General features: G+C 42.9%; 1 protein-coding gene across 5 annotated transcripts in view; it reads right to left on the bottom strand.

Annotated features, from left to right (window-relative positions):
- FHOD3 (formin homology 2 domain containing 3) overlaps positions 1 to 16,654 on the bottom strand; it is a 480,663-nt gene that overhangs the window by 145,405 nt on the left and 318,604 nt on the right. For 4 of the 5 annotated variants that reach the window (XM_030336761.1, XM_030336760.1, XM_030336759.1 and 1 more), the window contains exon 10: positions 3,309 to 3,556. In XM_030336761.1, coding sequence (XP_030192621.1) covers positions 3,309 to 3,556 — 248 coding nt within the window. Of the gene's footprint in view, positions 1 to 3,308; positions 3,557 to 3,841; positions 4,054 to 16,654 lie in introns of those variants that run through there. The other variant, XM_030336762.1, reaches the window with a different exon arrangement.

Consider the following 16,654-nt stretch of genomic DNA (forward strand, 5'->3'; position numbering starts at 1 on the left):
CTTGGTAAAAAATGAAAGCACCACCATTTTTATTCCTTCCAGTGCAAAGATGGAAATACAAAGATGAAATTTATAATTTAAGTGCAGGGGCGCCTGGGTAGCTCAGTCGGTTGACCGTCTGACTTTGGCTCAGGTCATGATCTTGCTCATGGGTTTGAGCCCTGTGTCAGGTTCTGTGCTGATGGCTCAGAGCCTAGAGCCTGCTTCAGATTCTGTCTCCCTCTCTCTTTGCGCCTCCCCTGTTCAGACTCTGTCTCTCTCTCTCTCTCAAAATAAATAAACATTAAAAAAAATTTAAAAAAATAAAATTTAAGTGCAAAGATAAAACTCATTATGGCACACACAGTCACAAAAGATACTTTTAGGTGACAGATGACCAATACTCATACTTGATTTGGTAAATGCTCAGTGTAGAAGTATAGGTTTCTTAAGAAACCAAAACAACCCAAAATGTGTTTGGAGTCTTAGTCCTTACTGGAACTAAAACACATAGCCCAGTAGGCTTAAGTCTTAAGGAGACTGAGATTTTTCTGCTTTTCAACTCTTCGAATTTTTATATTTACATCAAAAAAACACACCTACATGGTATGTAAATAAAATTCCTGCTCCAAAAAGTCAGAAGCGCTAATCTCACTCAGTGACTATGTTTGGGAACGGTGGATTAGGAAGTGGTCCTGTGTGATCTGGACATTGAAAGGCAAGGGCCAAAGACTTGTGTTTAACCCACAGCTCAGCCCCTTAGTCCTGGGATCATCACAAGTCACTGACCACCAGTTTTCTCACTTGTAAAAAGAGGATGAAGACGCTTGTCCTGCTAGATCCTACAGAGAAATTCAGATGATGTCAAAGGACCACCTGAGTGGAGAGGCACCATATGCATTTTAGGGCACCATGAATCTCTAACCTCTAACGCGTTCCTATCTTCTTTTCAAAAGTACTGGCATTAGTTGCATCAGAATTATAAAATCCAGCCTAAAATTCCCATGTGGCATATGCAAGGCATGTTGCTACAAGTTAGAAGTAGGGCCAGAATGCTCACACAGATGAAGAGCAATCGAAATCAGGCAAAGCCTACGGGCACAATGAACTACTTGACACAATGAACTACTTGATTCTAAGATACTGTTTTGAGGCTCAGATGTTGAGCAGGTGACTAAGCTATGCATGCAGGGCTTATTTCCCATTTGGCTTCTCGTCACCCTTTCCCCCTCTATTCCACTCCCACCTCTGCCAAAACTCTACTGTTGTTTGGGGACCATAGGGCAAAACCCCTCCAATAGACTTCATGGATGAAGCCCTTCATAATCAATCTGTAAAATGTTATCTGTCTTTCTAAGCGGGGAAGTGTATTCTTCTCAAATAAATGCACTAAATTTCCATCAAAGTACTAATGTCAGTAAAATGAAAAATCAGTCCTATTTGAAAAGAATGAGACAGGAAGCATGCAGGGCTGCATGTGTGACCTCGCATTCGAGATCCCTCCAAGCCCTGCACCTCAAAACCATGTGCCCATGGTGGCTCACTGCACCTCTCTCATCCTTGCCAATCTGTCACAAGGCATGGCCATCTGAACTCACAACATGGGGATGGGGATCTTTGTATAATAGCAAGAAACAGACCAGCAACATACAGGACACAAGTTGAACAGAACAAGAGAATGCCAAGTGCTGCTGACGGGGACTTCAAATAACCGTCCCCGGCATCTGTGGTGGTTTTACATAGAGATTTTTTAATCTACTGTATACACTTTTCTCCATGTTAATTTCTGAAGCCATTAGCTAGGAGAAGAGCTGGAGAGAACTTTAAGTGCCCTTTGAGCACTGCCTAAGTTTCTTGAAGATCTTAGACTACAAGGTGTGATGTTTATGGTGGATGTTCTCATTCCTCAATTTGTTTAGAAGTTTTAGTCTTTTTTTTTTTTTTCACTTAACAGAGCTTGCTGCACACAGATTCTCAGAAACAGAAAAATCTGTAGATGGGCAATTATGTGGTAGAGAAGGGTGTCAACACAGACTGTGGCTCACACATCACTCCCACTCCATCTATGACAGGAGGCACCCAAAGGCATGGCTCGTTAAGTGATTCCATGAGTACCAGACTGCTTGGGGCATCTGTCAAGGTGGGTGTTCCCTTAGGGATGAAAGGAAGGGACATATCTTGATCACTCTCTGTCTTAAGGTCATCCAACTGATTCTGAGTTATTTTCTTCTTCACCAGGCAGCCTCGTGACCTGCACTTGGCTCCCAGGTGGATCTCCACGATGGCAGAAAATGCTGCGGTCAAATGAGGTAAGCAGGGCTTCTGCACGCCAGCAGCAGGAGGTGATGCGCTGGCAAACCAGTGTCCCAGTCAGTCCAGGTGGACCTGGCTGGCATGGACTGGTCCACAGAGCTCCATCATCCTAATGAACTGACAGCATTCACTTGGGAAGATAGAAGTGGACCCAGACTCTAGAACAGCATGGCCATCCTTTTGCTGCACACTTGTTCTACAGAACCATTTCTAAGTTCCTATAGGTTGTGTCAAAACGTCTTCCTTTGCATATCCGTACATAGTTTCTTATGAGATTGTCAACCTTTGTATTTCTTCCTATCTGCCAATCTCATTCTTAGTTTCTCCCAGCCCAAATGTGAGGTTCGTAAGGACAGAGATCATACCTTATATCTTCACGGCATCAGAAAGTGCTGGCCTATAACACATTCTCAATAAAAATGTTCGCTAAAACAAACACTGAAAAAGTGACGGCGATAGTATTTACTGAAATTTACATATGCTTATATATATATATCATATACCCATATATAAAATGTATTTAACATAATATATATTTACATATGTTTATATTCATATATTTAATTCATACAGGTTTCTTCTATGTAACTAAAACCAACCTCCACCATCTACTGCCACAGTATCTCAAGACTCTTACAATCTTGCATTCACGTGAGGGCACCACCATTTACTTCCAGGTAAAGTTTTGGGGTTTGGATTCTTTTCTATTTGATAAAGCACAGCTTTTCAGACATTACGGAGATACGGATATAAAAACACAAATGGGTGAAGAAGAGCTTGTGGGGTTAACAAGATCACATCTACGTGGGTCACCAGGGCCACCTTGTCCCGGGGTGCTCCAAAGGACTTCGGGGTGGTGTTTCAAGGGTAGAGAAAAGGCAGGGAGGAAGTCAGGAGGGGTTAGGAGGCCAGCGGGGAGGGGGTGGTAGTGGGTGCCTGTGGGGATGGGACCCCTCCCACCTTTTCAGGATCCTTGTGCCCACCCCCCTCCGCTCCACGGCTGGGTTAATGCTTACTTTTCACAGTGCTCTCGTACTTGACCGGGCTTGAAGCCAGGAGCCGACTGGGAGCTGGGACTGGTGGGGGCCGACACAGGACTCCTGATGCTTTGCACCGAGTGCCTGCGGCTCCGCCTGCGGTCCAGGCCCCGCTGCTCGCCCTCTCCGCTGCCGCCTCCAGAGCACACGCTGGCCCTCCTCCGGTCCCGGCGCCCGCTGGGGGGCGGCTCTGCGGTCTCGTCGCCATCCTCGTGCCGCAGTGCCACCTGAAAAAGCAGACAGCGCCCGGTGCAAGGTCAGACTTGACATCCTCTCCCAGGCCTTAGGTGTGACTTTGCATTCCACGCTCCCCTTAATGAGCATTTAACACTGTCATTCCATCCTGCTAACTCAGCTTCTCTGCAAGATCGTCACATCCGCACGCGTGCCAGAGCGCAGTCCGCGAACTTAAAGATGCTTGCCACCGTGCATTTTCCCAAATGGGTATGAAAAAGCCAACAGAGATCATGAGTAGGTCCGAGAAATATTTCGTAATTAGACAGGATCTTTACCCTGGAGCCCAGCACTGTCATTTCTGGGGCCGCGTCTCTCCTGGACCCCCCTCGGCTCTGTTCTGGTCCAGGAGGTGAGGTCGGTCCTGAAGCCCAGCGGCGGGGAGCCCTGAAGTTCCTGATCATTCCTGAGCTTGCTTCCCAACGAGGGTGCTCAGAAGAGCACAGCAAGGATTCTGCCCAGAGGCAAGAGCCACAAGGCGCCTGGTGAGCGGATCTGGCCTCACCCACGGATCCGTTGCAGAGGCCTATTCGGCAGCACGTACGGCCTGATGTCAGCACCTCTGCTGTGCACTGCTATCAGGCTACCCTCCCATCCCGGGCCCGGGGTTGGGGGAGGAGCCCCGAGTTACATTCGAGAGCCTGCATATGCTAGTCACGAAAATATATACCCAAAATAGACTTCACCTCTAGATTAGTTTTTTTTTTTTTTCATCTCCTCTTAAAAGTAATGCATATTTGTGCAGAAGAATAATTGCCTTACACTTTGCCACTGTGGATTTCCCATGGAAACCTGAGCCAACTGGCAGCATGCCTGCATACAGCTATCCTCCTCCAAAGGGTATTCTACTCCTGCTCCTAGTTGGCGCCCTCTCAGGAGGCCCTGCTCTGCCATCTCCTAATCTCGCTTTGCCCTGGATCCTGCTGCATGGCTGCCTCATTTTAGGTTAACACCATCTGCCTACGTGTTTGCTTGCCTCCCTGCTTCTCCACGCCTGTCCTTCCCAGCCAAGGGCTACACTCACCTGTATCTCCAGCTTCTGTAAGGGGTGTGTAAGTGCGTGCGTGTGTGTGTGCGCGCGCCCGCCCTCTCTAAAACTAGACAGTAGGAAAAGCACAGGTTGTCCTTAACTAGATCTGTGCACACTGGCTGTGTGGCTCACGAGCCAGCTATGACCTGTAGCTAATTATTTGCCTTCTCTCTAGCTCACCGTATGAGGATAACAGTATTGCATTCGTGGGACTGCGGTAAGAATAACTTATGTAAAGATGATCTATGTGACTGGTACTCAATAAATACCCCCCAGTAAACATGCCCACCTATTCCTCCCTCTCACAGATACGGCATGCCCGAGCCAGCCCCGGCCAAGTCCAGCAGCCTCTCTGACCTGGCAACCGAGGAACTACACAGTCCTACGTCCCCAAAGGTGCCAATTCTCCAGCCACATAGGTGCTCTTGGTCACATTTTACAACTCAGACCTGACGGGTGAGAGAACGGAGAATATAAAGACCCAGATGGCTAATCGTGCAATATGGCTCTAACATCACCTATCTATAGAAAACCGACCTATTGCGAAATCGGTGGTGTCCCGTGTCCAAAGTGTTCACACCTGTGCTCATCTAGCAAGGTGAGCTTGGCTGTGTCAAGACCAGGTGGGCCACTCTCGTCCCATTTCACAGGGATGAACACCTAGGCCACGCGGCCTGTTTCACAGGGGTGCACCCACCATCCACATGTCCCAGGTCCAGTTTCCTCTGGCTCCGGCTTTTGCGTGAGATCGATTTTGTGAAACCTCTCCTATCTTCGTGCCAGATACATTTTATAACAAGCTCACACAGAGGAGGACAATTTGATAATATTGTGACTATTTGTTCTCCCAGAATTTACTAGTCAGACATAATGTTGGGAGGTTTGACATAATAATTGATAAGAGTTCAGAAAAAGCCCTGTTATAAAATGTCATTGGAAAGTCTGTTTCCTAGGGGTCTCCTCTCCAATACAATTGCAAGAACTAAGAATGAAGTTATACATTGGGTTAATCACATTTACCATCTCAACATTAACACTTTATACTGCATTCTCTGGGCAAGTTTGAGAATGATTGTACACCTGATGAAGGACAGTCTTTTTAAATATTTCTAGCCAATCGTTTTTTCTTCGGTTTTAGACGTAAAAATTCTAGACCATTTGAACTTATTCTGACCCGAAGTATTGATTCTGCTTCTTATTAAGCACACATTTGGAATGATAAGATTAGGGGCTAAAGTAGAGTTCAGATATTTCTAATTCCTTGTCTAACCTCAGAGATCCAGGGATCAAATAGTGTTCCTTCCCGAGAGGCACACTCTGTGTGCACAAAGTGAAATCCACTTTAACTGCCTTTTGTCAGAGAAGATGGAGACAATCAAAACATTTAAATGGAAAGAAAAATCTGGAAAAATTATCAAAGCAACCCCATAAGATAAATTTTAATGGGGGCTTTCTAAAGTTCAGATCCTCAGCAAAACACTCATCTCTTAAACAAAAAAAAAACGAGAGGGGTGCGCAGAAGGGGTAAATGGGGCACCGGATCCAAGTAGATTCAATGACAACCTCGTGCTTCACAGTGAGCAACAAGGGAACTTGAAATTTGGGGCTGGTGTTCACTCATGATTTTGTTTTTATAACAAGAATTATAGAATCACCAGTATCTCCCGAAGACAGGAAGAAAGGCTTTACTTTCACACGCAGGGCTAGAGCGGCAGTGCCCAGGTCCTTAGATTCTAGGGAACACAACAAATTAGAGTCAAGAACATGCAGAACTAGCAAAGATCTGGAGAGAACAGCACTTACCACCACTCTTACTCTGAATCTGTGGTGTCAGATCTGAGTAACTACATGTGCAAGGAGTGTCCCCACCAAACACGAGATGAGATCAATAATGTCCCAAAGAATCTCTATCTAGTCTCTCCCTAATAATGCAGTGTTTCACTTGCTGGGCCCGTCAGCAAGTGCTATTTCTTTTCTTTTTTTTTTTAATGTTTATTTATTAAACATTAAAGAGAGAGCACAAGCAAGCATGAGCAGGAGTGGGGGGAGGGGTAGACAGAGAGGGGGACAGAGGTTCCCAAGCAGGCTCTGTGCTGACAACAGAGAGGCCAATGTGAGGCTCGAACTCACTAACCGTGAGATCATGACATGAGCCCCAGTCGGACACTTCACTGACTGAGCCACCCAAATGCCCTGTAATTCTTTTAATTAAATGTAGAACACTACTCATAAAGTAAAACCCACATGAGGAGCAGTTTCCAAATCCAGCACTGACTTGCTTACATAGTCTACCCTACTTTACAAGGAAAGCAATTAGAAACAACTTAGGTTGGCATCTGTGACAACTTCCATCAGTCGTCTCAACGACTGTGAATGATCTGAATACTCTAAGTTTTTATTAGGGACATTTTCAAACATACACACAGTGTACAAAGAGAGTACAAAGACTGTGATGTGTTTATCACCCATGACCGTTCAACAAGTATCAACCCTGTCCAACCTTGTGTTACTTACGCCCCACTCCCTGCCCCAACCCCAGACTTTGAGGTAAATCCCAGATCACATCATTTCATCTGTAAACATTTTAGTATATATCCCTAAAAGATAAGGATTTTTAAAACCCATAACCACCATATTACCGTTCCACTTAAAATAATTTTGTTTATTAACTTGTTTTATTTTTCATTTTTTTAAATTTACATCCAAATTAGTTAGCCTATAGTGCAACAATGATTTCAGGAGTAGATTCCTTCCACTTAAAATAATTTCTTAGTATCATCAAATATCCACTAACGTGAACACTCTTGATAGAGGTCAAAAGCTATTACATTTCTGGGGCACCTGGATGGCTCAGTTGCTTAAACGTCTGACTTTGACTCCAGTCATGATCTCATGGTTCATGAGTTCAAGCCCTGCACCGGGCTCTATGCTGACAACTCAGAGCCTAAAGCCTGCTTTGGATTCTGTGTCTCCCTCTCTCTCTGCCCCTCCCCTGCTCATGCTGTCTCTCTCTCAAAAATAAACAAACACTAAGAAAAATTTTTAAAAACTACTTCTTTGAGTTTATATTATATTACTACTCACATCATGACAGGCAACCATTGTTACATAATAGACACAATCTTGTTCCATATTGCTATCTCACACCTTCTTTGTAATCCTACACATATACATCCATACCTATACATCCTGGTTCAGCTTTTATGTGAAGTGATACCAATGCCAGTAGCATTTCAAGAAGGAACTACGCTAATGACAGCTCGTAGAATATTGTCACGGTGCTGGGCTCCCAGAGAACCACACCTCCCTGTCTCCTCACTCTGGTGTAGCCCCCTCCTACACTGAGTCCATTTTCTATGGGACTTGCTTTGGTCAATGGGGTATCAGCCAACATGATACAAACAAGGCCTGAGAAGTGTTTGCACATGGGGACTTGCCCTTCTGAAATGCTGCTACCATGTAAAGAAGTGCAGGCTAGCCTGCTGAAGACACACAGCCTAGCCAAGAGCCAGCACCAAATGCCAAAGCAAGTGAACGAGGCCATCTTAGACCATCTCTCTGCCCCTTCCCTGCTCACATGTGCACATGCGCTCTCTCTCAATGAGTCAATAGCCAGACTCACAGATATATAATACAAGTTCTCAAACAAAGGAGCTTCTGTCTTCATGGAACTTGGTATTTGGGAGCGTTCTACTTCCCCAAGAGTGGAAGCTCTCCAAAAGGGATCAAAAATCTGTCCTCTTGGGTTTTTATGGTGGCTTAATGGTGGAGTCATGATTGACTAAGTCACTGGCCACTGGCTGATTCAGCCTGCCCCCATCCAGAAGTGCTTTCCAAAAGTCAGCTCACCAACATAACAAAAGATACCTTTATCACCCTCAACACTTAGGCAATTTCCAGGGTTTTGGGAGCTGTGAGCCAGAAACGAGAATAATGACCAAATACATATTTCTTATAGTAAATCACAATATCACACTCTCATCCCCAAAGCCTTCAGCCTTAATATACTTTTCCATTACTAGGACCGCATTTTCAGAGTCAAAAGTTAGAACATATAATCTGACAAAAGATTTTATATCTTGATTTGTGAATTTATATATTTGAAAACTCATATAAAGCTATAAAAATTAAAATGAATTTAATTAAGCAGGGATTAAATCACCTTTCTGAAATGGAATTAAATTACATGGAATTGGGCCTGTCCCCAGAAAGTCCAGGACATGTGGTCACCAGACATCCTCCACTGTTAAGAAGAATTCTAGAAGCCCAACCAAGTTCTCTCAATTACTTGAAAACATTCATAGCTTTTGTGAGGAAAAGACTAGCTCTGCTTATAGGTCTCTTTGCTGCTCCTGAATATAATGAACTTGGTTGTCCTGTAACAGTAAATATTGTTCAAAACATTAACTTTCAGAAAGGAATAAAAACCCTGTGACTCTGCCTGCTATCTCAAGCACTGAGTTGTCACCTTGAGTTATTACTCAGGGCATCTTTCCTTTAAGGTAGCTGCACTCTGATTAAATCATGTCTTTCCTTCAACCCAGCACCTGGCAAATACAGTCATAAAACAAGTGATATTTAAGAGAGACCTTCATTCAAGCCCTTACTGAACTTCTACTCTGAGCAGGCATACCGATAAACCCTGGGGCCAAAGAGGGAAATGAGACATGACTCAGAGTAGCAACTCAGAGGCAGACTGACAGGCAAGTATGTCCTGAGGACTGCTCAGTCCGAGGTATAGTCATAGCGAGTTCCCTTTCGTAAGTTGTGAACAAAGAGGAAGGGACAAGGGTAGGAACTCTTTTGATCTTGCCATGAAGGCCTGGTGGACAAAGGGACAGCTAAGGTGACTCCTATAGGAGTAGGAATTTGCCAACTATGAGAACAGGAAGGAAGAACACTCCAGGCAAAGAAAAGAGAATAAAGGAAAGCCCACCCATCCCACCCCACAGCACTGGTGCAAAGACCTGTCTTTCACGTTCAAGAGCCAGAAGAAGTTGAGTATGGCTGAAACTTCAGAGACATCATAGGAGCGGCCGGAGACAAGGCCACAGGGGCATAAAGGCCACACACTGTGTAGTAGACCCCTGTATCAACTCAAGCTGTGTGGGCTTCATCCTGTCGGCCACAGAAAAGGTTTTTCATTTATTCATTCACTCATTTGCTTGCTCACATTTGTTCTCGTAAACAGAGAAATGGCCTAATAGTCAGATCTGACTTTCAGAAGGATCCTTTTTTTCAGTTGCTGGGAGTTAGGAAGGGAGAGAAAGTAGAGAAACCCCCAGGGGAGGCAGCCCCTGCAGGATGCCAGCCTCTCGTGGCTCAGCTCATGTTGCTCTCCCAGCCCCTACCCCTCCAGTCACACCAACCTCTTTTCAACCCTTCACACCTGCCAAGCCAGAGCTCCTCCACTGCTTTGCCCTCCATCACTGTCTTTAGGCCATCTTCTCAGAAGGGTCTTCCCTACTCTTGCCTCACTTTCTCACCTCTACCTCATCCTGTCTCTCTTCATAGACATGTTTGGAGGCTCATATTCTCTGCTTGTTCATGTAATTGGTTACTGTCTGCATCCCATCAGAGTGTGCGCTCCCTGAGGGCAATGACCTTGTCTGTCTAGTTCACTGCTATATCCTGGGGCCTAGAATAAGTGCCCGGAACATAGCAGCGCTCAATAAAGTTGTGCTGAATAAACAAATTCACAGAGGAACAAATGAATGAGAAGATATTACAATAACCCAGGTAAGAAACAATGGGGCCAGAGCTGTGAAATAAACCAAGTGAGGTTTTCAGAAATCAGATTTCTAAGTGGGGGGCAGAGGAAAAGAAAAAGGAGTCCAAGATAGCTCCAGGGTTGTAACATGGGAGACTCCACTGCTTGTCGAGGTGGAGAAATGAAATGCTTACATGTCATGTGCAGCTCCCAAGTAGCCATGCCCAACACAGAACTTCCCTGGCAGCGTCCGTATCCCTCGGCACCACTATACGAGCTGCTGGGGGCAATCAGATACTTGCTTGTCTTTACCATAGATTTAAAGTTCCTTGGGCAGGGACTTCTCTCTGTATTTTTAGCCCCAGCAAAGTATGTGACATATAATAGGCTTCCATGAATGAATGTAACACAAGAAGAGAAGCAGGCAGAGGGGCAGGGAGCCAGGGGCCTTGGAAAAAGCTCAAGGTCAAATATCAGCCACAAAAGCTCAAAAGCTGTGGAACTCATTAGGTAAATAAGAACAGGCCACATAGACTGAGAGTGGAGGCCTGATAAGGGAAGCCCAACACTGAAAAGAAGGTCAGAGAAGAAAGATTCAGGGGAGGACACTGAGGAGGAATGATTAGAGAGATATTCTGGAGCCGTCTGTACACACAGCCACCAGAAATACAGAAACAACACATAGGAGTAGTCTCATGAACATTAGCATCATCCTTTCAAAATGCTAGCCAAACAGTGATATCCAAACTGATAAAGACGGCATACAGAAAAAGAGAGGAAGAGAAGAGATAGAGGGAAGGTGAGGGGAAGCCAATCTTATGCTTAAGAATACTTGTGTATACATCCGAAATAAGTTAGTAACAATTTCCACAGCGCATTTTAAAAAAGGATACATCATGACCAAGTGGGTTATAGACCAGGAGCACAAGGATGGTTTACAAAAGTAAAGAAATGAATTAAATAACCAACTCAAAAAAACTAGAAAAATATACCAACAAAGTAAACTGGAAGAAAGTTAACGAAGAAAGTTATAAAGATAAAAAAGAGGACGTAACACTTCCAAACTCATTTTACAAGGCCAGGATTATCCTGTTACCAACACCAGATAAAGACACCCCCCCAACCCCCCCCACACACACACATTACAGGCTAATATCCCCAATGAACATTGTTGTAAAAATCCTCAATAAGATATTAGCAAACCAAATTCAGTAATGCATTAAAAGGATCATATACCATCATCAAGTGGGATTTATTCCAGGGACTCAAGGATAGTTCAACATCCATAAATCAATCAACATGATATACCATATTAACAAAGGATAAAAATCATATCACCATCTCAATAGGTGCAGTAAAACATCTGACAAAATTCAACATCCATTTATGATGAAAACTTTCAAAAAAAAAAAGTGAGTATAGAAGGAAATACTTCAAAAAGAAAAAAACAGAAGGAAATACCTCAATATAATAAAGGCCATATAAGAAAACCCCATCATACTCAATAGTGAGAAGCTGAAAGCTTTTCCTCTAAGATCAGAAACAGATAAGGATGCCCACTCTCATCACTTTTAATCAATATAGTATTGAAAGTCCTAGCCACAGCAATTAGGCAAGTAAAAGAAACAAAAGGCATCCAAATTGGGAAGGAAGAATTCATTCACAGATGACGTGATACTATATAAAGGACTACAGGGGCGCCTGGGTGGCGCAGTCGGTTGAGCGTCCGACTTCAGCCAGGTCACGATCTCGCGGTCCGTGAGTTCGAGCCCCGCGTCAGGCTCGGGGCTGATGGCTCGGAGCCTGGAGCCTGTTTCCGATTCTGTGTCTCCCTCTCTCTCTGCCCCTCCCCCGTTCATGCTCTGTCTCTCTCTGTCCCAAAAATAAATAAACGTTGAAAAAAAAAATTTTATATAAAGGACTACAGATGCTATTAAAAAAATGATCAGAATAAGTGAATTCAGTAAAGTTGCAGGTTGCAAAATTAGCATACAGAAATCAGTTGTGTTTCTATATACTAATAATGAGCTCCCAGAAAGAAAAACTAGAAAACAATGCCATTTACCATTGCATTAACAAACACCTAGGATTAAATTTAACCAATGAGGTGAAAGACCTATGTTCTAAAAACTATAAAACACTGATGAAAGAAATTGAAGATGACACAAATAAATGGAAAGATATACCAGGCTGATGGAGTGGAAGAACACTGTTAAAATGTCCACAGTACCCAAAGTGAGCTATAGATTCAATGCAGTCTCCATCAAAATACCAATGGCATTTTCAGACTTAGAAAAAAAGAATCCTAAAATTTGCATAGAACCAAAGAAGAGCCCAAATAGCCAAAGCAATCTTGAGAAAGACAAACGAAGCTAGAGGTATCATGCTTCCTGATTTCAAACTATACTACAAAGCTACAGTAACAACAACAGCATGGTACAGGCACAAAAACAGACACATAGATCAACAGAATAGAATAGACATAAACCCATGCTTATGCAGTCAATAAGTCACTGACAAAGCAGGTAAGAACATACAATGGACAAAAGACAGTCTCCTCAAATGGTGATGGGAAAACGGGACAGCTACATGCAAAAGAATGAAACTGTACCACTATCTTAGACCATATACAAAAAGAAACTCAAAATGAAGTAAAGACTTGAATGTAAGACCAGAAACCACAAAGTTCCCAGAAGAAAACAGGCAATAAGCTCTTTGACATCAACCCCATCAATATTTTTTTGGACCAGTCTCCTCAGGCAAGGTTAACAAAAGCAAAAATAAACGAGTGGGACCACATCCAACTAAAAATCTTTTGTAGAGAAAAGGGAGCCATCAACAAAACAAAAAAGGCAACCTACCGACTGGGAGAAGATCCTTGCAAATCATACATCCAATAAGGGGTTAATATCCAAAATACATAAAGAACCTCCACAGCTTCTCAAACAACCCAATTAAAAAGTGAGCAGAGGACTTAAACAGACATTCTCCCAAAGAAAACATCCAGATAGCCAACACACACATGAAAAATCCTCAACATCGCAAATCATCAGGGAAACACAAATCAAAACCACAGTGAGATATCCCCTTACGCTGATCAGGATTGGCTGTTATCAAGAAGGCAAGAAATAACACGTGTTAGTGAGGATGTGGGAAAAGGGGAAACTTTGTGCACTGTTGGAGGGAACATAAATTGGTGCAGTCTGGAAAACAGTACAGAGATTCCTCAAAAATTGAAAAAAAGAACTATCATATGATCAGCAATCCACTTCTGGGTATTTCTCCAAAGAAAATGAAACCACCAATTCAAAGAGATAAATGCACCCCTATGTTTACTGTCAGTTTTCTTTATAGCCAAGATATGGAAGCAACCTGAGTGGCCACTGATAGATGAGTGGATAAAGAAGATGTGGTACACATATACAATGGAATATTACTCAGCCATAAAACAGAATACAACTTTGTCATTTGCAGCAACATGGATGGACAAAGAGGGTATAATGCTAAGTGAAATGAGACAGAGAAAGACAGATACCCTACTATTTCACTTATATGTGGAATGTGAAAAACAAAACAAACCCAAAAAACAGACTCATAGATACCAGAAACCAGCTGTTGGTTACCAGATTAGGGAGGAGGTCCAAAGTCAGGGGAAATAGAAGAAGGGGAATAAGAGGCACACACTTCCAGTTATAAAATAAGTAAGTCATGGGGATGTAATGTACAGCCTAGGGAATAGAGTCAATAATACTGTAATAACTTTGTATGGTACAGGTAACTAGACTTACTGTGGCTATTTCCTAACATACAAAACTAATGAATCACTATGATGTACACCTGAAACTAATAGGATGTTGGATGCCAACTATACCTCAATTTTAAAAACAAATATTGAGTTACAAACAGAAAAGTAGTGCATGGGGTGCATGGGGTGCATGGGGTGCCTCAGTTGGTTGAGCGTACGACTTCAGCTCAGGTCATGATCTCACAGTTCATGAGCTCGAGCCCCGTGTGGCCTCTGTGCTGACAGCTCAGAGCCTGGAGCCTGCTTCGGGTTCTGTATCTCCCTCTCTCTGGCCCTCCCCTTCTCAAAAAATTTAAAGAAAGAAAAGCAGTGCAAATCATACATAAATCAAAATTATTTGAAAAAAAGCCCAACAAAATAGACAATCTACTAGTTAATCTATAATTACAAACAAAAATTATTCAATAACAAAGGGAAATACCTATTGGAACAGAGGAAGTTAAAATCACTCATAAGAGATTTATCTCTTTGCTAGTCCATTTAAAATTCCAGAAGAAATGAATAATTTCCTCATAAAATATAATTTAGCAAAATTGATCCCACTAAATATAAGGAGTTTAAGTAGACCAATCACCATAGAAAAAAAGTTACCAAAGACTTTTTTTCTTCCCCCCCAACAATGCATGCGTGCACATGCGCACGCACACATTCCCCTCCTCTTCCTCGCACAGGCCCACACGTTGGATAGAATTTCCCGAATTTCCCAAATTTCCCAAGGGAATTCTATCAAATCATCAAAGACCAGAGACAAGGGCAGAGAGAAAGAATACAAACTTCTAAATATTTTTATAAATCAAGAATAAAAGTGATACTTAAACATAAAAAGGATCACATACCCACAGGAAAAGAAAAGTACAAGAATACTCGAGGTCGCGTGGTTTGTCGTGGCAACAAAAGTTCAAACCAACCAACATCCGTTGAGAGAACAGCAAATAAGTAAACTGTCCTACAGTCACCAGCAGTGAAAATGAATACACAAGAAATCCACACAACAACATGGGTAGGTTTCAAAAACAATAAGCCGATGAGAAATTGTAGAAGGATACAAATGATAGGTTTCCCTTTATAAAAAATTTGGGAACAGTACGTTGTTTAGGGATACAGACTGGGAGAAAGGAATTAAAACAGCTGGACTAAGACCTCCTCACTCCTTCTATAAAGCAAGGAGTCTGGGGAAAGAAAGAAGGCAAGTGACTCCTTCTAATCTTTTGTAAGTATGCTAATAACCAGACTACCTAATAAACAGCCTAATACTATTTGCTAAAATGAGAGCTCTTGTTTCTGGAATTGCTCTTACCAGGATGGGACTGGTTAAGGATCACCTAAGGACTACCTATGGTGCAGAATGTATGGGCTCACGAGCCATGATTCTCTACGCTATACAGTACAGAGGTCTCATAACCGAATACTACTCACTGGGCAGCGGGGGTGGGGAGGGGACCTGTGATCCTCACTTGGAGACCTCACCTATTTTCTGGGTCAGAAAGCATATGTCTGATGCATGAGGAAAAGACCTAGGAGTCCAGGGATGACCCAGACCCCTCCCTGTTTCCTCTGCACCTCTGTAGTCTGTACTCTTGAAATTATTAGCATAGCTAGATTAGTACAGCTAGATATCTGTCAGCTCTGATTTAATAATCTGACCCTTTGAGTTAGTTCAGTCATTTATCACAGGATAAGAGCTTTTCAGGTAAAAGTATAAAGAAAACAAAAGAATAGTGCTGGGGTTGGTGGGGTGACACGAGGGAGGGCTACAAAGGATACTTCCAAGTTACTGGTAATGTTTTAGTTCTTAAATACATGAGTGTATCAGTCAGGATTCTCCAGAGAATAAATAGGATATGCATGGAGACTGACTATAAAGAATTGCCTTGCATGATTGTGGAGGCTGAGAAGACCCAAGATTGGCAGTCCAAAGGCCTGAGAAACAACGGTGTTAGTTTCAGATGGAGTTCAAAGGTAGTGGTCACCTATGTCCCAGATCCTGAGCATCAGGCGGAGAGAATTTGTTCAACAGATAGGCTGAGGTCTGCCCACACTGGCAAGGGCAATCTTCTTTACTTCATCTACCAACTCAAGTGTTAATCTCATCCAGAACCCCCCTCACAGACACACACAGAATAATATTGGACCAAATATCTGAACACCTTGTGGCCCAGTCAAATTGACACAGAAAATTAACCATCACAAGGGGTGCTTGTTTCATTGTTCTTCGAATAACATGTATATGCTACGTTCGTGAACGATATGAACTTGATGCTAAAAGTAGTAAGCAAATGCAATTTGACAAAAGGAAGATGGTGAATACAGAACAATTTCTGAAAAGGTTGGTATGAAAGAGAAGAGGGAGACGGGGAGGTAGCTTGACAGGTCAGAAGTGGAACAACATTATACGGGGTGTAACCCATATAATGGGGAAAATGTATGAAAACTTCTATTTGACAAATAGATTATATAAAGAATATTCAGAATATATAAAGAACTCCTACAACCCATGAGTAACAAAACTACCCAATTTAAAAACATCCAAAGGATGGGGGCAGCAG

Source organism: Lynx canadensis, chromosome D3 (assembly GCF_007474595.2).
Source record: "Lynx canadensis isolate LIC74 chromosome D3, mLynCan4.pri.v2, whole genome shotgun sequence".
Classification (NCBI taxonomy): Eukaryota; Metazoa; Chordata; class Mammalia; order Carnivora; family Felidae; genus Lynx; species Lynx canadensis.